Raw genomic sequence first — 21,412 nt, 5'->3', positions numbered from 1 at the left:
GATCGAAAATTGGTAAATTTTTAATCTTAGTCTTTAATTATACTCTGGCGTGCTCTAACCTCCAGTTAGGATTTTGTGTTTAAATTTTTATTTATTTATTATTTTTTTTAAATGCCCTCCTGTTCTAAATTTTTCTTCCCCCTGAAAATTGAGATTTTAAACTTTCCAATGATGTATCACACATGCATAAAGGACAATTTTGAAATTTGGCCAAATTGGGGGTCTCAGAGCGGAACTTCAAGTCACCTGAATGTTTTCCGCCATATACATGCATAAATGTAAATAAAGTTTACATAAATGTGTTTAGAACTCTTATACATTTTTTTAATCCGAGAAACACTGAGTAGCAAGGGATTACTGTAGATTGTAACAGTGGAAACGTGTGCTACACACGTTTGTACACTTGGTGGCGGTATAGCTGTTTACAATCCCTCATTCGTTGAAAGAAGAAGAAATAGGTTGTTCTCTTCCGGGTGAAGAGTCACAAAATACATGTGGATCGCAAGTTTTTTTATTTAAAACCAACGTGGTGTTAAGTTTTTTTTATTTTTGGCGTGAATATGCCTGCTAAATCAATGTTTTTCCTTTCGAGAGAACTAGCCAGTATTTGCATTTGTTAATTCATAGCCGACAAACGGACAAGTGTCGATTTTTACCTACAAAGACTACACCACTGCTGGCGCACGCCTGATTCATCACACCAAAATAACACAATTATACGTATTTTCTGTGCCTACTTGTCGAGAAATTCCCAGGTGAGTTGACCGCAAGATGAAATACATTTTTAAAAATTAATTTTAACCCTTTCTTGTAGTTAGTAAGACACTCTCGTAGCCAGAAATATATGAGAATTGCAGTAACAGTGTGTCCCCCCGTGGATATTTTGTTTTGTTTTGCGATTTATTGACGCAATGCCAAATTTGATAACATTGCAGAACTATTCATGACAGCATACTTTAATAGTATTTACAGGTTTCCATATAACATGTTGTTTACTCTTTCAATTTTGTTTAAGCGGCGTTTACATCACTTCTCCATAAAATAGGAGGGTACATCTTTATTAGTTTTACATTTGCCAATAGGCCTAACATTACGCCGATTGCAAATGTGAAACATTACTTACTCCAAAGTAATTTTTGGGAAATATTTTCTTAAAATGCATCCATTGTCAATAATGTCTGCTTTGATTTTTATTTTTGTGCTAGACAAAATGGATAGCAAATTTAAGGAAAAGAAGAAACATCAGCACAAAAACAGTGGGCCAAAGGCGGATAGAAAAAAATTTAGGAAGCAGGGAGACTCAACAGAGAAGGATGAACGCAAACGTAACCCCAAAGCCTTTGCAGTGCAGTCAGCTGTACGCATGGCTAAAACGTTTCACAGGTAAGGGAATATTTTGCCTCAACACAAATGTGATTGCTCTCTAGTAAAGTATTTCATCTATGTAATCAATGATAATAAAAATGTTTATGTTTGTATTTTTTTGTTTGTTTTGTCTACAGGGCGCAGGATATAAAGATGAAAAAACACCACATCCCACTTGTTGATCGGACACCCTTGGAGCCTCCCCCAATAGTTATTGTAGTAGTTGGACCCCCCAAAGTTGGAAAAAGCACCCTCATCCGTTGCCTGATTAAAAACTTCACGCGCCAGAAGCTAGGAGACATATGTGGACCTGTAACCATCGTCTCAGGTGACTCTTGACTTCCCATGTTTACATTATTAGAGGAGTGGGTTATATTTTTAGTTAAATGATTAGGACTAAGTTTGTCAGTACTGTTGAGGTTAAGTGGACAACTGCATACGAGGTTAAGCTTGATTTCTCTTTCTAAATTTTACAGGCAAAAAGCGCCGCCTCACTTTCATGGAATGTAGCAATGACATCAATACAATGATCGACCTTGCGAAAGTAGCTGACCTGGTAAGTTTTGACATGGGAATCATAAAGTACTGGACTGCAAAATGGACTTCACTTAATTGATTCTATCAATGGATTCCGATTGAACAATTTGAATTAGTGTAAATAAGGCTGCAACTAACGATTAATCGGACGGTTATTTAACCGATTAATTGAAAAAAAAATCACTTTTTTTCCAATTATCTTCACAATTTAACTTGAAGTTGTTTTAAGCATGTTGTAACAATGAAGACAAAATAGATGAATACTTTCTTCGAAAATATTTTATTACAGCTTCCTGACTTAACTGTAGTCTGCAGCTGAATTGTTTTAAGTATAGAAAACTTGTTGAACTTTTCAATAAAGGTTCTGAGTATAAAACATAAAAAGAGTTCCTCAGTACAAAATTCTGACAAATATCCTGTTCATTCAAATAAAAAAATAATGCTGCTGTTTGCAAGGGTGTAGGTAAGGTCTCAACATTGGTAGGAACGATATGATAGCATAACCTCCAAGTACTGTTTTTGCTGGGGACGGGACAGTAATAGGACCAAACAGATTATTGAACGGGGGTCAGGTAGGGCTACATTTCTCCCGAATATGAACCCCTGAATTAATTGATAGGTGAAATGATCAATGCAAAATAAATCTGTATTGACTTATACTAACTTTCACGTGTCTTGGTTCAGGTGATACAACATTCGATTCAAACCTTTGTTTTCAAAAACTACTAAAGAAACCTTTTGAAGTGCAAGTCCCTTTCTTAAAAAAATGGGGAGCTATCCAAGAATGGGTCCAATTCTGCAGGACACTAGAGCACCCATAGACTCAAACTAAAGTATTGTAATACTCTCATGAAATTCTGGTGTGCCATTTCATATCAGATTTTTTTCATGTCAGTGTCTACCTGAAATGGACCCATTCCTGGATAGCTCCCTGTATGTTTTAATAAAGGGACTTGCACTCTGAAGCCACCACGTTGCATTACGTAATATCAACAATGATCCAAATAATGGACAGCAAGCTTGACTTCGTTGTGGAGGCTGGCCGGACCGTGGTAGTTTTGGAGACTAGCAAGTTCACACAGTTTAATATTAAGTTAACTCTGATACAGGTCGGACTTTCAGTAGCAAAATGAATGGCGTTAACCCCCCAGCTCCACAACATTGACGTCTTTTTACATGACTTGCAGTGGCTGCTGCTGGCAGAAAAAAAACTCAAATATCCCTCCTCTTCAAAGGCGGAGGCGGAATGTTCTAAACATGAATCTGTCCGGGCTGTGTGAGTGTGCGCGTGTGTCTGGCGGGAGGGGAGTGGAGTCACGTCATCAGCCAATCAAATGTGGGTTGGGGGGGGGGGGGAGGTTTGACCGGCACATTCAGCAACTGAAAACAGATAAATGTACTGTTAGTCTGAACTAGAGCAGGGCGGTAAACCGAAAATTTACCGTCACCGAAATTCTTAACGATGACCGACGTAATTTTGACCATGTCGGTAAATTCGGTAAATTAATCAAACAAGAAAATATAGTCTTTTCATCCCGCTTTGATTCTGTGTTGTTCGTCTATGTTCATTCCCCTTTAAGAAAGCAGTGAATGTGCTTACGTAGGGAGTCACGTGATCATCAGGAAGCCAATCAAACAAAAGCCCGGTAAGCTAACGCTAGCAGCTAACGCTACAAGCAAAACGTGATGGAGTGTGGCTTAAGGGAGGTTCACCAAACTTTCAACCGACATTTAGTAGACTCTTGGTGGCATCCAGACGGGCTTTCACCCGCTGTCCTCCTTTGTTCTCACGATTTCCGGAGATGGTGCTTTCAGTGCTTTCTACTGGTAGCGAGGCTAACGCTAGCTAGCGGCTAACGCTACATATGAACGTTATGGAGTCGGATAGCGGCTCTAACATTGTCGAAACGGCTGAACTTAATGAGTGGATTGGGCACGGACTGCATCTAGCAATTACTATGTGGCGTTATTTTGTATCTGTGTGTGATTCCTCTGATAGCTTTTGTGATGGTAAAGCATTCAGCGTAAAGTAGAATCCAATGACAAAACTTATAATGACCGAGAAATGGCCCCAGCTATTTTTATTGTGCGTGCACTTATTGAAAAATGCACTGGGGGGGGGGGCCCTTAAACCATAAAGTAAACACTTGTATTTAATAATTATGTCACAGCAGCCATTAACAATAAGTTGTCTTTTTGAAGTGTACTGTTCAAGCTGCAAGTCATTTGTGTTACAATTACATGTTTGCACATGCATATTGATTTTGACAATGTACATTGTTCAAGTCATACACGCTGTTATAAATGTTCATACTTGAATTCTTATTGCTTACAATACATTTTTATAAACTTAATGTTTAGACTGCATGTACAATTGTTAAATACAGTATATCAAATTGAATGCTGGTAAATAAATCAACAAGAAATAGTTAATCTGTATTTCATGCATTGATTCAGATTTTCAAATTATATAACAGTCCGCTTGGGCGAATTTATCGGCATTTATCGTTATCGAGATAAATCTGCTCAATTTATCGTTGATACATGTTTAAGGCCATATCGCCCAGCCCTAGTCTGAACATAAGGAAAATAATGCACTTAACAATGGGAGCCGGATCTATTCTATCCTTACAACATGGGGAGACAATCTAAATTAGTGTTTTTCAACCTTTTCTGAGTCACAGCACATTTTTACATTGGAAGAAATCTCGCGGCACACCACAAACCAAAATGTTCCAAAATTACTTACATTGCAGTTACAATTACAGTATATTCAGTTATAAAATAATATCTCAATATTTACACTTAGTATGAAACTTGAGCCTGCTTAGAACACAAATCCAATATCCTGGCAGGAATCTTCGTCAAGCTCTCAGTCTCTAGCGCTCTTTTTTTTTTTTTTTTTTTTTTTTTTTTTAAATAGCAGTTAGGCTTGAAAAGCTCAGACTTATCAGACGGGGACTTTAGCAATGCCTTTAACCGCATAGAGCTGAGCATCTCGCTGACAATGGCTTTGCAGGCAAGTACATTTAATGTCTGCCACAGTGTGGAATTTTTTGGCTTTAGCAACAAGTTCAGCAACAAGGTAACTTGCTTTGAGGGCTTATTTACCTTTTTATTTCACTGTTTCTCTGTGTTTTCACGAAGGTGAACAAAAAAGTCCATCGACTTGTTTTGAAGCGACGGGTGTTTCGTTTGGAGATGACGTAGTTACTCGTGTCGCATTCAAGAACTACTCTGATTTCTAGCCATCTTGCCGTCCTCGACAATGTGTTGGAATTAAACATGAGGAGGATTGAAGGTCGGCACATATGGATGAAATGGAAAGGACACTTTTGTGTATATCGACACTTGACAAGTCTAAACAAATGATGTACAGTTAACATTCTGTGGTCCACATTGTCGCGGTTGTTCATACAGTAAATACAATCCAAATCCAATTTCAAAGCACACTCTCTTGTATGACAATTTACAGTGTGAATGGGTGTTTGTGTTTAAAGGAGACTAAGCTGTTATATGAATGGGTTGTTCATGCGTGTGGTTTCTTTATAAAAAGAAACTGGACAACTTTACTATCTAACAAAAACTCAAGTGATAATACGCTTCTCCAAAACACGATATAAAAGGACACTTAAGACACTGATTAGCATTATCGCTAGCCTATCGCCCCGTGCCAAGTAGTAACGTCTCATTAACAAAGAATACAAACAATACAATTGGCTTCATTTACTCACCTCTGACGGCACACTGCATCTAACAACTCAAAAGACAATCTAACTCAACACATCATAATATCAATTTAGTAACCCAACCTGTGAACTCACTCTCTCTTGCTCCAATATTACACACAAACAAGGACCCAAACGGGACTGCTCATATCTGCTGGCAAAAATCAATGATCAACTGGCAGCTAATTTAGTAATAGATTTAATCGATTAGCTGTTGCAGCCTTATTGAAAATGCAACAAACTCAATCTTAAGCTATAAAGCATCAGTCAAGCTATAAATCGTGTCTGTCACTTTCAGGTTCTGATGTTGATCGATGCCAGCTTTGGCTTCGAAATGGAAACATTTGAGTTTCTGAACATATGCCAAGTACATGGTTTTCCACGCATTATGGGTGTGCTCACTCACCTCGATGCTTTCAAAAACAACAAAACATTAAGGAAGACCAAGAAAAACCTGAAACATCGTTTCTGGACTGAGGTTTACCAGGTAAATAACATTTTCCTACTTTGAGTCGGTTCACTCCTCAGCCTGTGATCATGTCAAAATGTCCTTGAGGAAGCTGCTAAGCCCCCAGTTGCTTCTGTGCTAATGTTATTGTTTGAAAACCTTTAGGGTGCCAAGCTCTTTTATCTGTCTGGTATGGTGTACGGCGAGTATCAAACACAGGAGGTGAAGAACCTTGGCCGCTTCATTTCTGTCATGAAGTTTCGTCCTTTGGTTTGGCAGACATCCCACCCTTATGTACTTGTTGATCGGTAAGACCACCTTCTCAGAAACCCATTGTGAATTGCTTTTTTTTCTCTCCAGCATACATGGATATGAGTCATCATTATGCATTGTTTTGGTGAAAGTAACAATACTGTCTAAATTTGCACTATTTTTTGACAACTGAGCTAAATTATGCTAAGACAAAGGAAGTGTGTTATTTGGAGTAATTTTAAAACATATTTTTTCCTCCTATTGTTGAAGTACATAAGCATTAAACACCTATGGGAGACACATTTTTCTTCCCAAATACATTTGAGTGGCTGGCAATAAAGCAGGAGACACGTACCAAAGTGAACACAAACAACAAGCATCGGAAACTAAGTATTCAATAATACTGTAGATGAGGAAAATTGGTGACGCGTGGGGTAAAAGGTCTGTGTGTGGGAGGGGGGGGTTGTGTATGTGCACCCATCTGTAAAATGGGAAGAATAAAGACAAGAATTTGTCTTGTTTTGTAAGAGTTTTACCTTGCCATACTTTTTACTTGAGTAGATTTGAAAAAAAAAAGCTACTCTTATTCTCCTACTTTAGGCTACACTAGAGTCGTTACAGCTTTCCTCTTCATTTTACATAGTCTACATAATAGATTTGACTTTTTTTTTGCCAGAGATGACCACAGTGGCTCTACCAGTTTCACCAATGAGAGGTCGCAACAATAATCACATGACTCCATTATAGCAATTGGACGTAACAGTCCAGTCGCATGACTACACACAAGCTAGCAGTCGCACGTCCTACACTGCTGGCCAAAAATATTGGCACCCCTGCAATTCTATCAGATAATGCTCAATTTCTCCCAGAAAATGCTTGCAATTACAAATGCTTCGGTTGTAATATCTTCATTTATTTTACTTGCCATGAAAAAAACCACAAAAGAGAATGGGGGAAAAAAATCTTTATCATTTTAAACAAAACTCCAAAAATGGGCCGGACAAAAGTATTGGCACCCTTTGAAAAATCATGTGATGCTTCTCTAATTTGAGTAATTAACAGCACGTGTTACTTACTTGTGGCACATAACAGGTGGTGGCAATAACTAAATCACACTTGCAACCAGTTAAAAGGGATTAATGTTGACTTAACCTCTGTCCTGTGTCCTTGTGTGTGTCACATTGAGCGTGGAGAAAAGAAAGAAGACCAAAGAACTGTGTGAGGACTTTTTAGAAGCAAAATTGTTTGGAAGTCCATCTCCAAAGACCTGAATGTTTTTGTGTCTACCGTGTGCAGTGTCAAAAATAAGTATAAAGCCAACAGCACGGTGGCTGACATCCTTAGATGTGGACAGAAAAGAAAAATTGACGAGATTTCAACGAAAAATTGTGCGGATGGTAGATAAAGAACCTCGACTAACATCCAAACAAGTTCAAGCTGTACTGCAGTCTGAGCGTACAACAGTGTCAATCCGTACTATCCGTCGGCGTCTGAATGAAAAGCGACTCTATGGTAGGATACCCAGGAAGGCCCCACTTCTGACCCAAAGACATAAAAAAGCCAGACTGGAGTTTGCCAAAACTTACCTGAGAAAGCCAAAAATGTTTTGGAAGAATGTTCTCTGGTCAAATGAGAGCTTTTTGGGAAAAGGTATCAACATGGAGTTTACAGGGGGGGGAAAATGAGGCCTTCAAAGAAAAGAACACGGTCCCCACAGTCAAACGTGGCGGGTTTCCCTGTTTTGGCGTAGCTTTGCTGCCTGTCGCACTGGACTGATTCGCCGTGTGCATGGCATTTAAACAAATTTTGTAGCATAGTGCAGGGCCCAGTGTGAGAAAGCTGGGTCTCCCTCAGAGGTCATGGGTCTTCCAGCAGGACAATGACCCAAAACACACTTTAAAAAGCTTTAGAAAATCGTTTGAGAGAAAGCATTGGAGACTTCTAAAGTGGCCAGTAGTAAGTCCTAACCTGAATCCCATAGACCAGGGGTTTTCAACCCAGTCCTCAAGGCACACTGTGGGTCCTGGTTTTTGTTCCAGCCGATCCAGCAGAGACAGTTGAACCAATGAGGCTTCTGCTAAAACAAGCCACACCTGACTGCAATCAACTGATTGCACTTGTAAAACACCAGATTGGGGAAAAAGTGTTGTCATCTTGTTTGGTAAGAATGAAATCCTGCACCCACAGTGTGCCTTAGTGGAATAGGTTGGGAACCCCTGCCATAGACCACCCGTGGAGGGATCTGAAAATGGCAGTTTGGAGAAGGCACCCTTCAAATCTCAGAGACTTGGAGCAGTTGGCCAAAGAAGAATGGTCTAAAATTCTAGCAGAGCATTGTAAGAAACTCATTAATGGATACCGGAAGCGGTTGTTCGCAGTTATTTTGTCTAGAGGTTGTGCTACCAAGTATTAGGCTGAGGGTGCCAATATTTTTGTCCGGCCCATTTTTTGGGGGTTTTGCGTAAAATGATAATGATTTATTTTCTTTATTCATTCTCTTCTGTGTGTTTTTTTATTGCAAGCAAAATAAATGAAGATATTACTAACTAAGCATTTGTAATTGCAATCATTTTCTGGGAAAATTGGGTATTATCTGTCAGAATTGCAGGGGTGCCAATGTTTTTGGCCAGCACTGTACGTGTGACTTGGATCATAGTGACGCGTGCAATTGTCTGCTACTTTTACATGAGTAATATTATTTTTAAGTAACACTACTCTTATTTCAGTAATTTTTTTTGACTCCTCTACCCACCTCTGCCAACGACTAATGAATAGACATGTATGTGAAATTTTATAAATCTTTTTCCCTGTCTCCACATAGCATGGAGGATTTAACCGACCCTGAGAAGATAAGAACGGATGTGAAATGTGATCGCAGAGTGTCGCTCTATGGCTACTTGCGAGGCACATATTTGAAAAACAAGAGCCAGGTTCATATTCCAGGTATGAATAGACTGTGTTTGTTTGAAACGTACTTTACACTGTCGTATGTAAACCCTTTCTTTCATGAAGGCAAAAAAAAGTAAAGTCGGGTGTGTCCTCTCATCATTGCAGGTGTTGGAGACTTTCAGCTTGCCGATGTGAATTTTCTGCCTGACCCCTGTCCGCTTCCAGGTGCTCAGAAAAAAAGAGCACTGAATGAGAAAGAGCGGCTGCTTTATGCCCCCATGGCAGGAGTTGGCGGAGTTGTGTATGACAAAGATGCTGTGTACATCGATCTTCCTGCATGCCAAGTTAATCAAGAGAAAGTGTGTGATTAATCTAAACTTATTTTAAAATTAAAAATTTTTAATTATTATATTTAAAATTATTTTTCTTTGGCACAGGAGGAGATGAGACCTACCACGGAGCTTGTCCAGTCTCTTATTGACACACATGCGACTATAGATGCCAAGATGGCTGCCAGCAAAGTGACGCTTTTCAGTGGCTCTGCTACACTGGACTCCACAGATGTCGAGTCAGAGAGCAGGTGAAACGGTTTTAAAAAGAATGGTTCTGGATATGACAAAAGAAACCAGTACAACCCCTAGCAAAAAGTATGGAATCACCCGTCTCGGACGAGCACATACTCAGACAAAGTAGAACAAACTCGGATAAAAAGCTTGAAAAATAATGAATTAGTTCAAAAGTACAACTCTTTCGCATTCAGAAACACTAAAAGAAATGAATAAAAAACATTGTGGTGGTCAGTAAATGTTACTTTTATAGCAAGTACAGGGGAAATATATATGGAATCACTCCATTCTGATGAAAAAAATATGAAATCATGAGAAACAAACAAAGAAATAACAATGAAAACAAATCTCTAGCATTTAGTAGCACCACCTCTGGCTTTTATGACAGCTTGCAGTCTCTGAGGCATGGACTTGATGAGTATTCTTCATCAATTTGTTGCCAACTCTCTTTGATTGCAGTTGTCAGATCATCCTTGCAGGTTGGAGCCTGGCTGTGGACCATTTTTTTCTATTTCCACCGCAGGTTTTTAATAGGGTTGAGATCTGGGCTATTTGCAGGCCATGACATTGACTGGATATGTCTTTCTCCAAGGAATGCTTTAACAGTTTTAGCTCTGTGGCATGATGCACTGTCATCTTGGAAAATGACAAACATATTTTCAATTGAAGGAATATGAAAGCTGTCTAATATTTCAATATAAACTTGTGCGTTTATTGAAGATTACACCACAGCCACCCCCCCCAGTGCCTTTGCCTGACATGCAGCCCCATATCATCAAGGACTGAGGGAATTTTGATGTTTTCTTCAGTCAGTCATCTTTGTAAATCTCACTGGAACAGCAACTAACAAAAGTTCCAGCATCATCACCTTGTCAAGAATCTGCATTGGACAAGGTGTCAAGAGTCAAGAATCTGCACGCATTTTACATACATGTACCTTGGCTGGGAGCTACGACAAAGCATTAGCATAAATCATTCTATGGATAATAATTTGATCTAGATGAGGCAAGAGAGAAAAAAAGCCTAACTATTACTACGAGAATGGATGTCGAATTAATAGTATGAGAATTAAAATCGTATTATTAAGTAGCTGAATAAGCAGCTACCTACTTCTCGTAGCGCGTTGCCGCCTCCGTTAAGATCAACAATATTGAAAGCATCTTAAGTTTTAGAATCAGTTTAACAAATAAGGAAATCCTTAATATTTTGCCGCATCTACATCAAATTATAATCAGTAGAAGGATTTATACTAATGCTTCGTCGTAGCTATCAGCTACGGTACATGTACGTAAAAAGCGTAGCTGATTACAGCTACATTACCCCTATTTAATAATACGACTGTTTTTCCTCGTAGCAACATTACGCCTTACATCTCTTTTCTTTATTTGGCCCTAAAATGCACTACATTACTACAACAATAAGTCCTTCGGTTAACGGACCCTCATTCTTTGGCAACTTCAAGCTTTTCTGAACACTTCAAAATACTCATCTGAAATTATTACCAGTGACATCAGTAACGCACAAATGCTGTGCAAGGATGTTACAATTTGGGTAAAACACACACCAAAAAAAACCTAAATGTCATGTCAAAGTCAATATTAAGGTCTTTTTTTTTTTTTTTTTTTTTCAGGGTTTAAACCGGAATTACATTCATCCGCACCAACATAGTTAGACTCACGCTTGCAACAGGAGAACCGATGTGATTTTCAGAATAAAGCATGGAAAGGAAGAATTTGTATTTGACGTGCTGCTATTGTTTCTTATAGACATGTTTTATGGTTTCAATTGCAATGACTCAAATCTTTCTTCAATCACTCTTGGTTTTATTGGATTGTTTAAAAAGTTCCCATTTTATTGGGTCACCCTGCATTGTTATTACTATGTGTTAAACTGGGCTTTTTTTGTCATGTTGTCTTTGTTGTATTTGACATATTCTTTTTTGTGTGTGTGCGTGCAACAGGGAAAAGAAGGACCTCACTGAGGAGTGTATCTGGGATCCCTTGAGCCAAAGAGAGAGGAGAAAGGTGATCTTCACTGAAGAGATGGAGAATGGCGAAAGTGATGCAAGTGACTCCAGTGATAATGAAGACAGTGAGAATGAAGAAAGTGATCCCGAAGAGCAGGATGACACACATAAACATGTCGCCAGTTTAACAAAAGATGCTAAGGATGGCCCAGCAGTGAAGAAACAGAAGCTGGAGGAGAATAGCGACCTTAAAGAGGTGGCTGCTGAGTTGCCTGTTTTTGCTGACAGTGAGGATGACCTCGAGATGAGTGAGGATGAAAAGGAAGCTGGGAGAGCAGAAGACTCAGGACATTGTTCTGAAGAAGATGGGGATGAAGAAGAGAGCGGTGATGACCAAACAGATGATGAAGAGCTGTCACAAGTGGAAGAATCAAGTCAAACCACAGTGGAAATGAAAGCGAGTGAAATTGAAGAGGGAAAAGCAGCAGCAGAAGAAGAATTAGGTATGTGCATTTTTTACTGGATTATTTTTGTTGAGTTAAAGAAATGAGGGCGGCTCGGAAAATAATGAATGAATATATAATAAAATACATAAACAAATGAAACACTCCAAATTATCCATAGGTGTAATTGTGAGGATGAAAGGTGTTTTGTGTGTTTGTTCCCCGTGATTGCCAGGTAACCAGTTCAGGGGGCACCCTGTCCCATCCCCATATTACATTAGCAGCATAGGCACCCCCTGTGCATTTTTAAAATACAAAAAATTGTGGATTTGGCTTTGGGTCAGCTACGCCTTATAGTCCAAAATTATGGTAAGTGGAATAGTCCAAAAGTTTGAAAAACTCGCCATTGGCTTGTCTGGATGTGAACCATAGTCCACCATTTGAATTTCTATTTTAGCATGTGATTTTGGAACGTCTTATATGCAGAGGTGGGTAGGGTATCCAAATATTTCAATCCAAAAACAATAGCATTCCGTCAAAAAAATACTGTATTCAAATAAAAGTAAAAGTCGTCATCCCAAAAAATTCTCATGTACAAGTAAAGTATTTTGTGTAAAGAATAGTCAACTAGTGAGTAACATTGTAACTGCTTACAATGTGTTTTTTTGTTGTTGTTTTTATTAACGAGGTTATATATGTATATTTTTTTCCCAGCACTACGTCATCCATATGAACTGTTACTATACTGTACTAGAACATTACATGACCATATTAGGCCAAAGAATAGACAAAAAACATTGAATTCCGGGTAGAAATATCTATAGCAATGAAACATTGCCCGGCCAAAGAGCATGATTGCCCCCTCGTGGAGAAGATTTTCCGTACCAGGAAATTAAAACAATCATATCTCAGATTTTCCATGGTCTGTTGGTGCCAAATTAAAATTGGGTGAGGGGTTGAAATCCTCCCTTTTGAGTCATGTTGGCAGCAGCGCTCTATGTTAAATACTTTATTTTTGACAGCGCTTTAAAGTAGAGCTGAAACGAATACTTGACCAACTCCAGTAACCCGAGTTTAAAAACTGATCCGAGTAACATCGAGGAATTCTTTAATTTTGCCAGCTCTAAGCATCACGTTTTGCCCGGACTACTTTTAATGCGGGACAACGCGCTGACGTCACGTGCGTCAAGGAAGAAGCAATTTAAAAAAAAATAAATAAATAAATAAAAAAACTTACTGCTGCCGACAGCTGCTACAAACGGTGGCGATGTTGCTAAAAAATACCCCCGTGTATTGCTACGGTGCTAGCAGGTAGCGTCTGATGCGTCTCATAGATATCACATGTATGTAGAACGAGATGCAAAATGACAGACTCGGCGGCCTTAGTAAACAGCCGCCATCTTAAAGCAATAGACTTCTCAGCGGCAATAAATAAAATGAATGTTACTGTCACTTGCTCACGTAACGTTAGCCCTGCGAAAGGCTGTTTCTATTAATTATGACCACTCTTGATGGTGGGCTAACATGTCTTACATGCAGGCTTTATTTAATCTGTGAAAACAGTGCTGTAGAGTGATGAGGGTGTAAAATAAATCCTTAATAATGCTAACTGTCAATTTTAGCTCAGTAGTCATTGCTGGATAAAACATCAAGTAGCACTGGTGCCTAATGTGCTCCAATACAGCAGGTATCATACATTTATTTTGAACACTGCAAAAACTCAAAATCCTATCATGACTTACAGTTTAGGCTAATTTAAAACTTAACTAGAACTTAAAAATAGCTTGACACAAATTGAAATTCAATTGAAACTCGTGGGAAAAATCCCTGACTTTTAAGTGATGTGTGTTATCAAGCGTAATGACATTTTTAGGTAAGTTTGAATGAAAGCAGTAAATTAGTCTTTTTTTATTCTAGTCACATGCTCACATCTTAGATGCAATTGTTGGCTGTTTTCAACAATGTACATCGAAAATAAAGACATTGATTGACTGAAAATGTTTCAATTAGGGGTATCAAATGATTAAAATTTTTAATCGAGTTAATTACAGCTTAAAAATTAATTAATCGTAATTAATCGCAATTCAAACCATCTATAAAATATGCCATATTTTTCTGTAAACTATTGTTGGAATGGAAAGATAAGACAAGATGGACATATACATGCAACATACGGTACATAAGTACTGTATTTGTTTAATATAACAATGAATCAATAAGATGGAATTACCATTATTAACATTCTGTTAAAGCGATCCATGGATAGAAAGACTTGTAGTTCTTAAAAGATAAATGCTAGTACAATCCATCCATCCATCCATTATCTTCCGCTTGTTCCGGGGTCGGGTCGCGGGGGCAGCAGCTTTAACAGGGAAGCCCAGACTTCCCTCTCCCCAGCCACTTCAACCAGCTCCTCCGGCGGGATCCCAAGGCGTTCCCAGGCCAGCCGAGAGACATAGTCTCTCCAGCGTGTCCTGGGTCGTCCCCGGGGCCTCCCGCCGGTGGGACATGCCCGGAACACCTCTCCAGGGAGGCGTCCGGGAGGCATCCGAACCAGATGCCCGAGCCACTTCAGCTGGCTCCTCTCTACGCGGAGGAGTAGCGGCTCGACGCCGAGTCCCTCCCGGATGACCGAGCTTCTCACCCTATCTCTAAGGGAGAGCCCGGACACCCTGCGGAGGAAACTCATTTCGGCCGCTTGTATCCGGGATCTTGTTCTTTCGGTCACGACCCAAAGCTCGTGACCATAGGTGAGGGTAGGAACGTAGATCGACTGGCAAATCGAGAGCTTTGCCTTTCGGCTCAGCTCCTTCTTCACCACTACGGACCGGTGCAGAGTTCGCATTACTGCAGACGCCGCACCGATTCGCCTGTCGATCTCCCGCTCCCTCCTACCATCACTCGTGAACAAGACCCCAAGATACTTGAACTCCTCCACTTGGGGCAGGATCTCATCCCCGACCCGGAGAGGGCACTCCACCCGTTTCCGACTGAGGACCATGGCCTCACCGAACTCCTCCCATGTCCGAGTTTTTGCCTCGGCGACTGCCGAGGCCGCAGTCCGCTTGGCCAGCCGGTACCTGTCAGCTGCCTCCGGAGTCCCACAGGCCAAAAAGGCCCGATAGGCCTCCTTCTTCAGCTTGACGGCATCCCTTACCGCTGGTGTCCACCAGCGGGTTCGGGGATTGCCGCCACGACAGGCACCAACCACCTTACGGCCACAGCTCTGATCGGCCGCCTCAATAATGGAGGTGCGGAACATGGCCCACTCGGACTCAATGTCCCCCACCTCCCCCGGGGCAAGGGAGAAGTTCTGCCGGAGGTGGGTGTTGAAACTCTTTCTGACAGGGGATTCTGCCAGACGTTCCCAGCAGACCCTCACAATACGTTTGGGCCTGCCAGGTCTGGCCAGCATCTTCCCCCGCCATCGGAGCCAACACACCACCAGGTGGTGATCAGTTGACAGCTCCGCCCCTCTCTTCACCCGAGTGTCCAAAACATGCGGCCTCAAGTCCGATGACACGATTACGAAGTCGATCATCGAACTGTGGCCTAGGGTGTCCTGGTGCCAAGTGCACATATGGACACCCCTATGTTTGAACATGGTGTTCGTTATAGACAAACCGTGACGAGCACAGAAGTCCAATAACCGAACACCACTCGGGTTCTGATCGGGGGGGCCGTTCCTCCCAATCACGCCCCTCCAGGTCTCACTGTCATTGCCCACATGAGCGTTGAAGTCCCCCAGTAGAACGAGGGAGTCCCCAGAGGGGGCGCTCTCTAGCACACCCTCCAAGGACTCCAAAAAGGGTGGGTATTCTGAACTGCTGTTCGGTGCATAAGCGCAAACAACAGTTAGAACCCGTCCCCCCACCCGAAGGCGGAGGGAGGCTACCCTCTCGTCCACCGGGGTAAACCCCAACGTACAGGCGCCAAGCCGGGGGGCAATAAGTATGCCCACACCTACCCGGCGCCTCTCACCATGGGCAACTCCAGAGTGGAAGAGAGTCCAACCCCTCTCGAGAGGATTGGTACCAGAACCCAAGCTGTGTGTGGAGGAGAGTCCGACTATATCTAGTCGGAACTTCTCTGCCTCACACACCAGCTCAGGCTCCTTCCCTGCCAGAGAGGTGACATTCCATGTCCCAAGAGTTAGCTTCAGCAGCTGGGGGTCGGACCGCCAAGGCCTCCGCCTTTGGCTGCCGCCCAACTCCCTACGCACCCGACCCCTTTGGCCCCTCCCACAGCTGGTGAGCCCATGGTAAGGGGAACCCACGTTGCCTTTTCGGGCTGAGCCCGGCTGGGCCCCATGTGGACAGGCCCGGCCACCAGACGCTTGCCTTCGAGCCCCACCTCCAGGCCTGGCTCCAGAGGGGGGCCCCGGTAACCCGCGTCCGGGCAAGGGAAACTGGGGTTCATTAATGTTGCTCATCATAAGGGGTCTTTTTGAGCCATACTTTGTCTGGCCTCTCACCTAGGACCTGTTTGCCATGGGTGACCCTACCAGGGGCTTGAAGCCCCAGACAACATAGCTCCTAGGATCATTGAGACACGCAAACCCCTCCACCACAATAAGGTGATGACTCATGGGGGGAAATGTTAGTACAAGCTATAGAAATTTTATATTATAACCCCTCTTCATGTTTTCGTTTTAATAAAATTTGTAAAATTTTCAATCAAAAAATAAACTAGTTGCCCGTTATTGTTGATGTCAATAATTACTTACACAATGCTCATGGGTGCAGAAGCCTATAAAATCAGTCGCACCCAAGCGCCAGCAGAGTACACCTTTCACTGTGCTGTCATTTTAATCTGTTTGAGCAGGGCATTTGTGCGTTAATTGCGTCAAATATTTTAACGTGATTAATTTAAAAAATTAATTACCGCCCGTTAACGTAATAATTTTGACAGCCCTAGTTTCGATATTAGATGAAATGTCTTGTATTCTCATGTATATTTATAACTGCTCTTTACTTTAAAAAAATGTTTTCACCGATTACTCGATAGAATTTTCAGTCGATTACTCGATTACTAAAATATTCGATAGCTGCAGCCCTACTTTAAAGACACGACAAGGCCTACCTGTTTAAATCCCAGGATTTAAACGGGTAGGCCTTGTATGTGAAAGCAATTTCCCAGGTTGAATGACACGGATATTACACGACATTTAACAGGTCGCTTCTTAGTATAATGTCCGTGACATTCCCGGGACGAGGTGTATGTGAAAGCAAGCGTTAAATTCCCTGGTCACAGCACGATAACTGATGACGTAAATATCATAGCGGGCCGATCGTCACTTCCTCTTTGTTCGCAGTAAGACGAAAAGCGGTAAACAAACATGGCAATTATCATCATAGCAAGCTGGAAATGGCTAAATTAAACTGAAAACATAACGAAATTAAATTGCTACTGGTTTGTAGAGCTGAGGAAGAGAGTCCAACGTCCATCTTTGGAAATGTGTGGTTTATTTTGTTGCCGATGTAAGAGTCTGCAACTGCGGAAACAATGTTGTACTTGAAAGCAGAAAACAACGGATGGAAGCGTTCAAGGGTTTATTAAATACAAAAAAAAAATACCCGCCGGTGAATGGGAACCTTTTGAAACCCCAAAAAGGCTCAAACGCCTCTCCGTGGTGCAGCAACATTTTTCTGCACCCGTTTGGCTGGCATGATGTGAAAAATAAACAAATTAATCTGCAAAATTAGCTGAATCCTTAGTCCTTCTCATACAATAGTACGGCTGGATAGTTAAGAGGACTCTTTCTACCGTACACGTCACAGCGCCCTCTTTCTCAACTTGAGACTGGAGCCGGAAGTCACTCATTTCCATGGCGCGGGACTGAATAATTGAATATATAAAACGATCGCTTCCACACACATCCAAGCAGTCCATTTCATTCAGGAGCATAAAACAGCACGTGAAATATGAAATAAACATGCTTTTTGGTGTAATATGCACTTTAATGCACAATTCAGATTTTTTGTCACATCTGTTTTTTTGGCGTGCCCGTTCAGACAGCCTATGCCCGTTGAACCCGTTCAAGCGTTACGCATGCATGGCACGCGCTGAGCAAACTGACCCGCATGCGCAGGAACAAAACAAATGACCACACATGCTGGCTCAAAGTCATTCAAGGGTGATCATATTTTGATTTCCAAAAAAAGGACATAAATAACAGACATAAAAAATCCCCGTTTAGTCTTATATTTCAAGTTTATATGGATTGATAACATGAACCCACTGTCCGTGCATGACACACACACATATGGACAGTTTGCCTGACTCTCGGCCGTTGTTCTACAATTCCTCCCTCTACGCAACGAGATGTCCTACACAATGCTCAGTGCGCTGGCGCAAGCATCCAGACGCATGTGCACATTGGTTAAAAGTGGCGAGTACTCATTATTTTTGTTTTTATTGAGTTTTTTATTACCTTTTCATAGCCTCAAAAATACTTTTTGCATGTATTTCCCTCTCATACTTTTAACCATTGTGTTTTCTTGTTGTAGCTTTAAAGCAGTGTTGCTCTATTGACCACATTAGTCACGTAGTGTATTTAAACCTTCTTTATTTGATATAACTACATTTAAGTATTTCCTTAAGGCATGTTTTAGTACGTTCTGCCTGTATGCATCTAAACAAAACAAGTTGAAAAGGTAGTACTTTGGGTGTCAAATTCGCCTCATGTAGAATGTTTCGCTTATATAGGACATTTTGGCAGGACACTTTATAAGCACTCTTGAAATATTGCTCATTTGGAGCAGAGAGAAAAAAACATTCTTAGGCTTATCCTCAACCCATTTTACTTTTTTATGACTGTTGGCTAGGCGCTAACGCTAATGCACAGCTGTACCGCTACTGTAGCGTCCTGACTCTCTCGCTCTTTGCTGAGGTAATTGCTGCATGAATTCCGATTTGCGAGACTTGACTGATCAGACCGCCACACATTCTGGAAAAATTTGGCCCGGCCGGATCAAATTTAAACCACATATGAAGATAATCCAGATCGGATTTAAAATGGTCTGCTTCTATGCGACTTATCCAGTTCAGACCCTCAACGTAATGCCTCACTCGAGTCGGAAAAACACGAAAAATCGGATTCGTGCATTAATACGTGCGGACCGAACCTAGCCTTTGTGACTCACTTCAACGGACTCTGTGTTCTGTTCGACAGGGGCTCTGCGTTGGAAAGACTGTCTGCAGCAGAAGGCATCTGAGGCATTTTTACGCCATCAAGAAGCTATGCCCAATCTCCGAAAACTGGTTTATGGTTCAGGTAACACATGGATTTTACAAGTGAAAATTCAATTTCACTTTAGATTGTTTTCAGTCCTTTTTGTTCCTTTCAATTTGTTTGAATTAGTTTTCAGAATAAAACAAATCATAGTGCGCCACTTCTATTCTTTTATCAACATTTTGAAACAACATTTGCCAAATAATCTGGAATAATGAAAATGGGGGGGGGGGTCGGCACACTTGTGTGTAAAAGATTAGATAAATTTAAATTGTTGTTTTTACCAACTTTTTGCTCTTTTTTTTTAAAAGCTGTGGCAAAAGACGAGGTTAACGACAATGACGGTGACGAGGAGGAGTTGGGAGGACTCTTTCGCGTCAACCGCCCTCAGAAGAGTAGAAGCTTTCAGGCGAATGCTCTTGATTGTTCCCATTTCAAGCCTGATTCTTCACATAACTGGGATCTTGAAGAGGTATTGTTTTAAAACAACATAATAGGCTGGATGGATCATGTGTAAACATTGCTCAGAAAATTGTATTTTCCTCAACAGATGCTGAATTCCATCAGGGACTGCTTTGTAACGGGGAAATGGGAGGAAAGCCAAGATGCTGCCACACTTCTGAAGGAGAATGGTAAATACTAGGGGTACACGATATCCATTTTTTGAAACCGATATCGATAACTTCCTGCTCCTCAAAGCCGATACCGATATCGATAACCCATAATATAATTTTTTAAATGTATAACCTATATATATATACAGTATATAAAACCTATAAGTTTTTGAACACCTGGAGGTTTAAAAAAAAAAAAAAAAAAAAAAAAAACTAGTGGTGGATTCAACATAGATTTGCCTATGATCTCACCAGATTTTTCATAATGACATGAACGAAACAGTGCATTTCACTTCTGCACTGCCCAACAGCCAGCTAAGAATGAATGCACTTCCATAAACCACAAGGCTTGGTCTTTTGCTTTTATGGGAAGACATGCGTCTTAATATTGTAAAAGTACAACAGAAAAATGCACTTATTCAATACTCAATATGCAATAAACTGCACAATACACTTATATACACAACTATTATTAAAGCATTTGCTGGCTTCCATAACACAACAACTTATGAAGTTCTGTACATATGACCCCTCCCCACAGAAGCAAACATATATTGCACATCCATATGTTATAGTAAACATAAAATACTTACAGACATATATTTCCGAGGCGGAAACGTAACAGAAAGCATTCACAATTGTCAATGCTACCGCTAGACACCGCAATGTGTAAGTGAATGAACCAAACTACTGTAACAAAAAATAGAATTGCGAATAGCGAATTATTCTGACCAGCAGGTGGCAGCAGTGCCCCGCAAATGGTCAACTGATTTCCCATACTAGTGTGTAAAGCCAGCACAGTTTATATTATCGATCCTATTAATAATGTTGTAGGATTTATCAGGATGATGACATAATTCCTATTATTGGACCGATAATTATCGGACCAATAATTATCGTGCACCAGTAGTAAATACTATAGATTTATTGAATAATAGATTAGATACATTTCTTATTTGGAATTTTGGAAAATTATTTGATTAAAAATGCTGCTGTTTGCATTTTTCGTCCAACTTGTATTCTGCCCAAGCGTGTTTAGCTAAGCTGTAGTATGACTTGCGAACATGACTTGAGGAGGAAGGGGAGGTGGGACGTCGGGGACTTGAGCAGTGCAGCATACAGTTGTGGTCAAAAGTTTACATACACTTGTGAAGAACATAATGTCATGACTCTCTTGAGTTTCCAGTTATTTCTACAACTCTGATTTTTCTCTGATAGAGTGATTGGAACAGATACTTCTTTGTCACAAAAAACATTCATGAAGTTTGGTTCTTTTATGACTTTATTATGGGTGAACAGAAAAAAGTGATCAAATCTGCTGGGTCAAAAATATACATACAGCAGCGCTAATATTTGGTAACATGTCCCTC

General features: G+C 40.8%; 1 protein-coding gene across 2 annotated transcripts in view; it reads left to right on the top strand.

Moving 5' to 3' along the window:
• Positions 1-432: 432 nt before the first annotated feature.
• The window catches only part of bms1 (BMS1 ribosome biogenesis factor), a 47,136-nt gene continuing 26,156 nt past the window's right edge, over positions 433-21,412 (top strand). The window contains exons 1-13 of one of the 2 annotated variants that reach the window (XM_057827065.1): positions 433-755; positions 1,206-1,383; positions 1,503-1,693; positions 1,842-1,921; positions 5,929-6,117; positions 6,244-6,386; positions 9,152-9,273; positions 9,385-9,578; positions 9,657-9,799; positions 11,746-12,254; positions 19,369-19,470; positions 19,740-19,900; positions 19,979-20,060. In XM_057827065.1, the coding sequence (XP_057683048.1) occupies positions 1,211-1,383; positions 1,503-1,693; positions 1,842-1,921; positions 5,929-6,117; positions 6,244-6,386; positions 9,152-9,273; positions 9,385-9,578; positions 9,657-9,799; positions 11,746-12,254; positions 19,369-19,470; positions 19,740-19,900; positions 19,979-20,060 (2,089 nt within the window). In that variant the 5' untranslated portion in view covers positions 433-755; positions 1,206-1,210. Of the gene's footprint in view, positions 756-1,205; positions 1,384-1,502; positions 1,694-1,841; positions 1,922-5,928; positions 6,118-6,243; positions 6,387-9,151; positions 9,274-9,384; positions 9,579-9,656; positions 9,800-11,745; positions 12,255-19,368; positions 19,471-19,739; positions 19,901-19,978; positions 20,061-21,412 lie in introns of those variants that run through there. The other variant, XM_057827066.1, reaches the window with a different exon arrangement.

The sequence above is a fragment of the Corythoichthys intestinalis genome, chromosome 21 (assembly GCF_030265065.1).
Source record: "Corythoichthys intestinalis isolate RoL2023-P3 chromosome 21, ASM3026506v1, whole genome shotgun sequence".
Classification (NCBI taxonomy): Eukaryota; Metazoa; Chordata; class Actinopteri; order Syngnathiformes; family Syngnathidae; genus Corythoichthys; species Corythoichthys intestinalis.
This window is presented reverse-complemented; position numbering and strand designations above follow the sequence as displayed.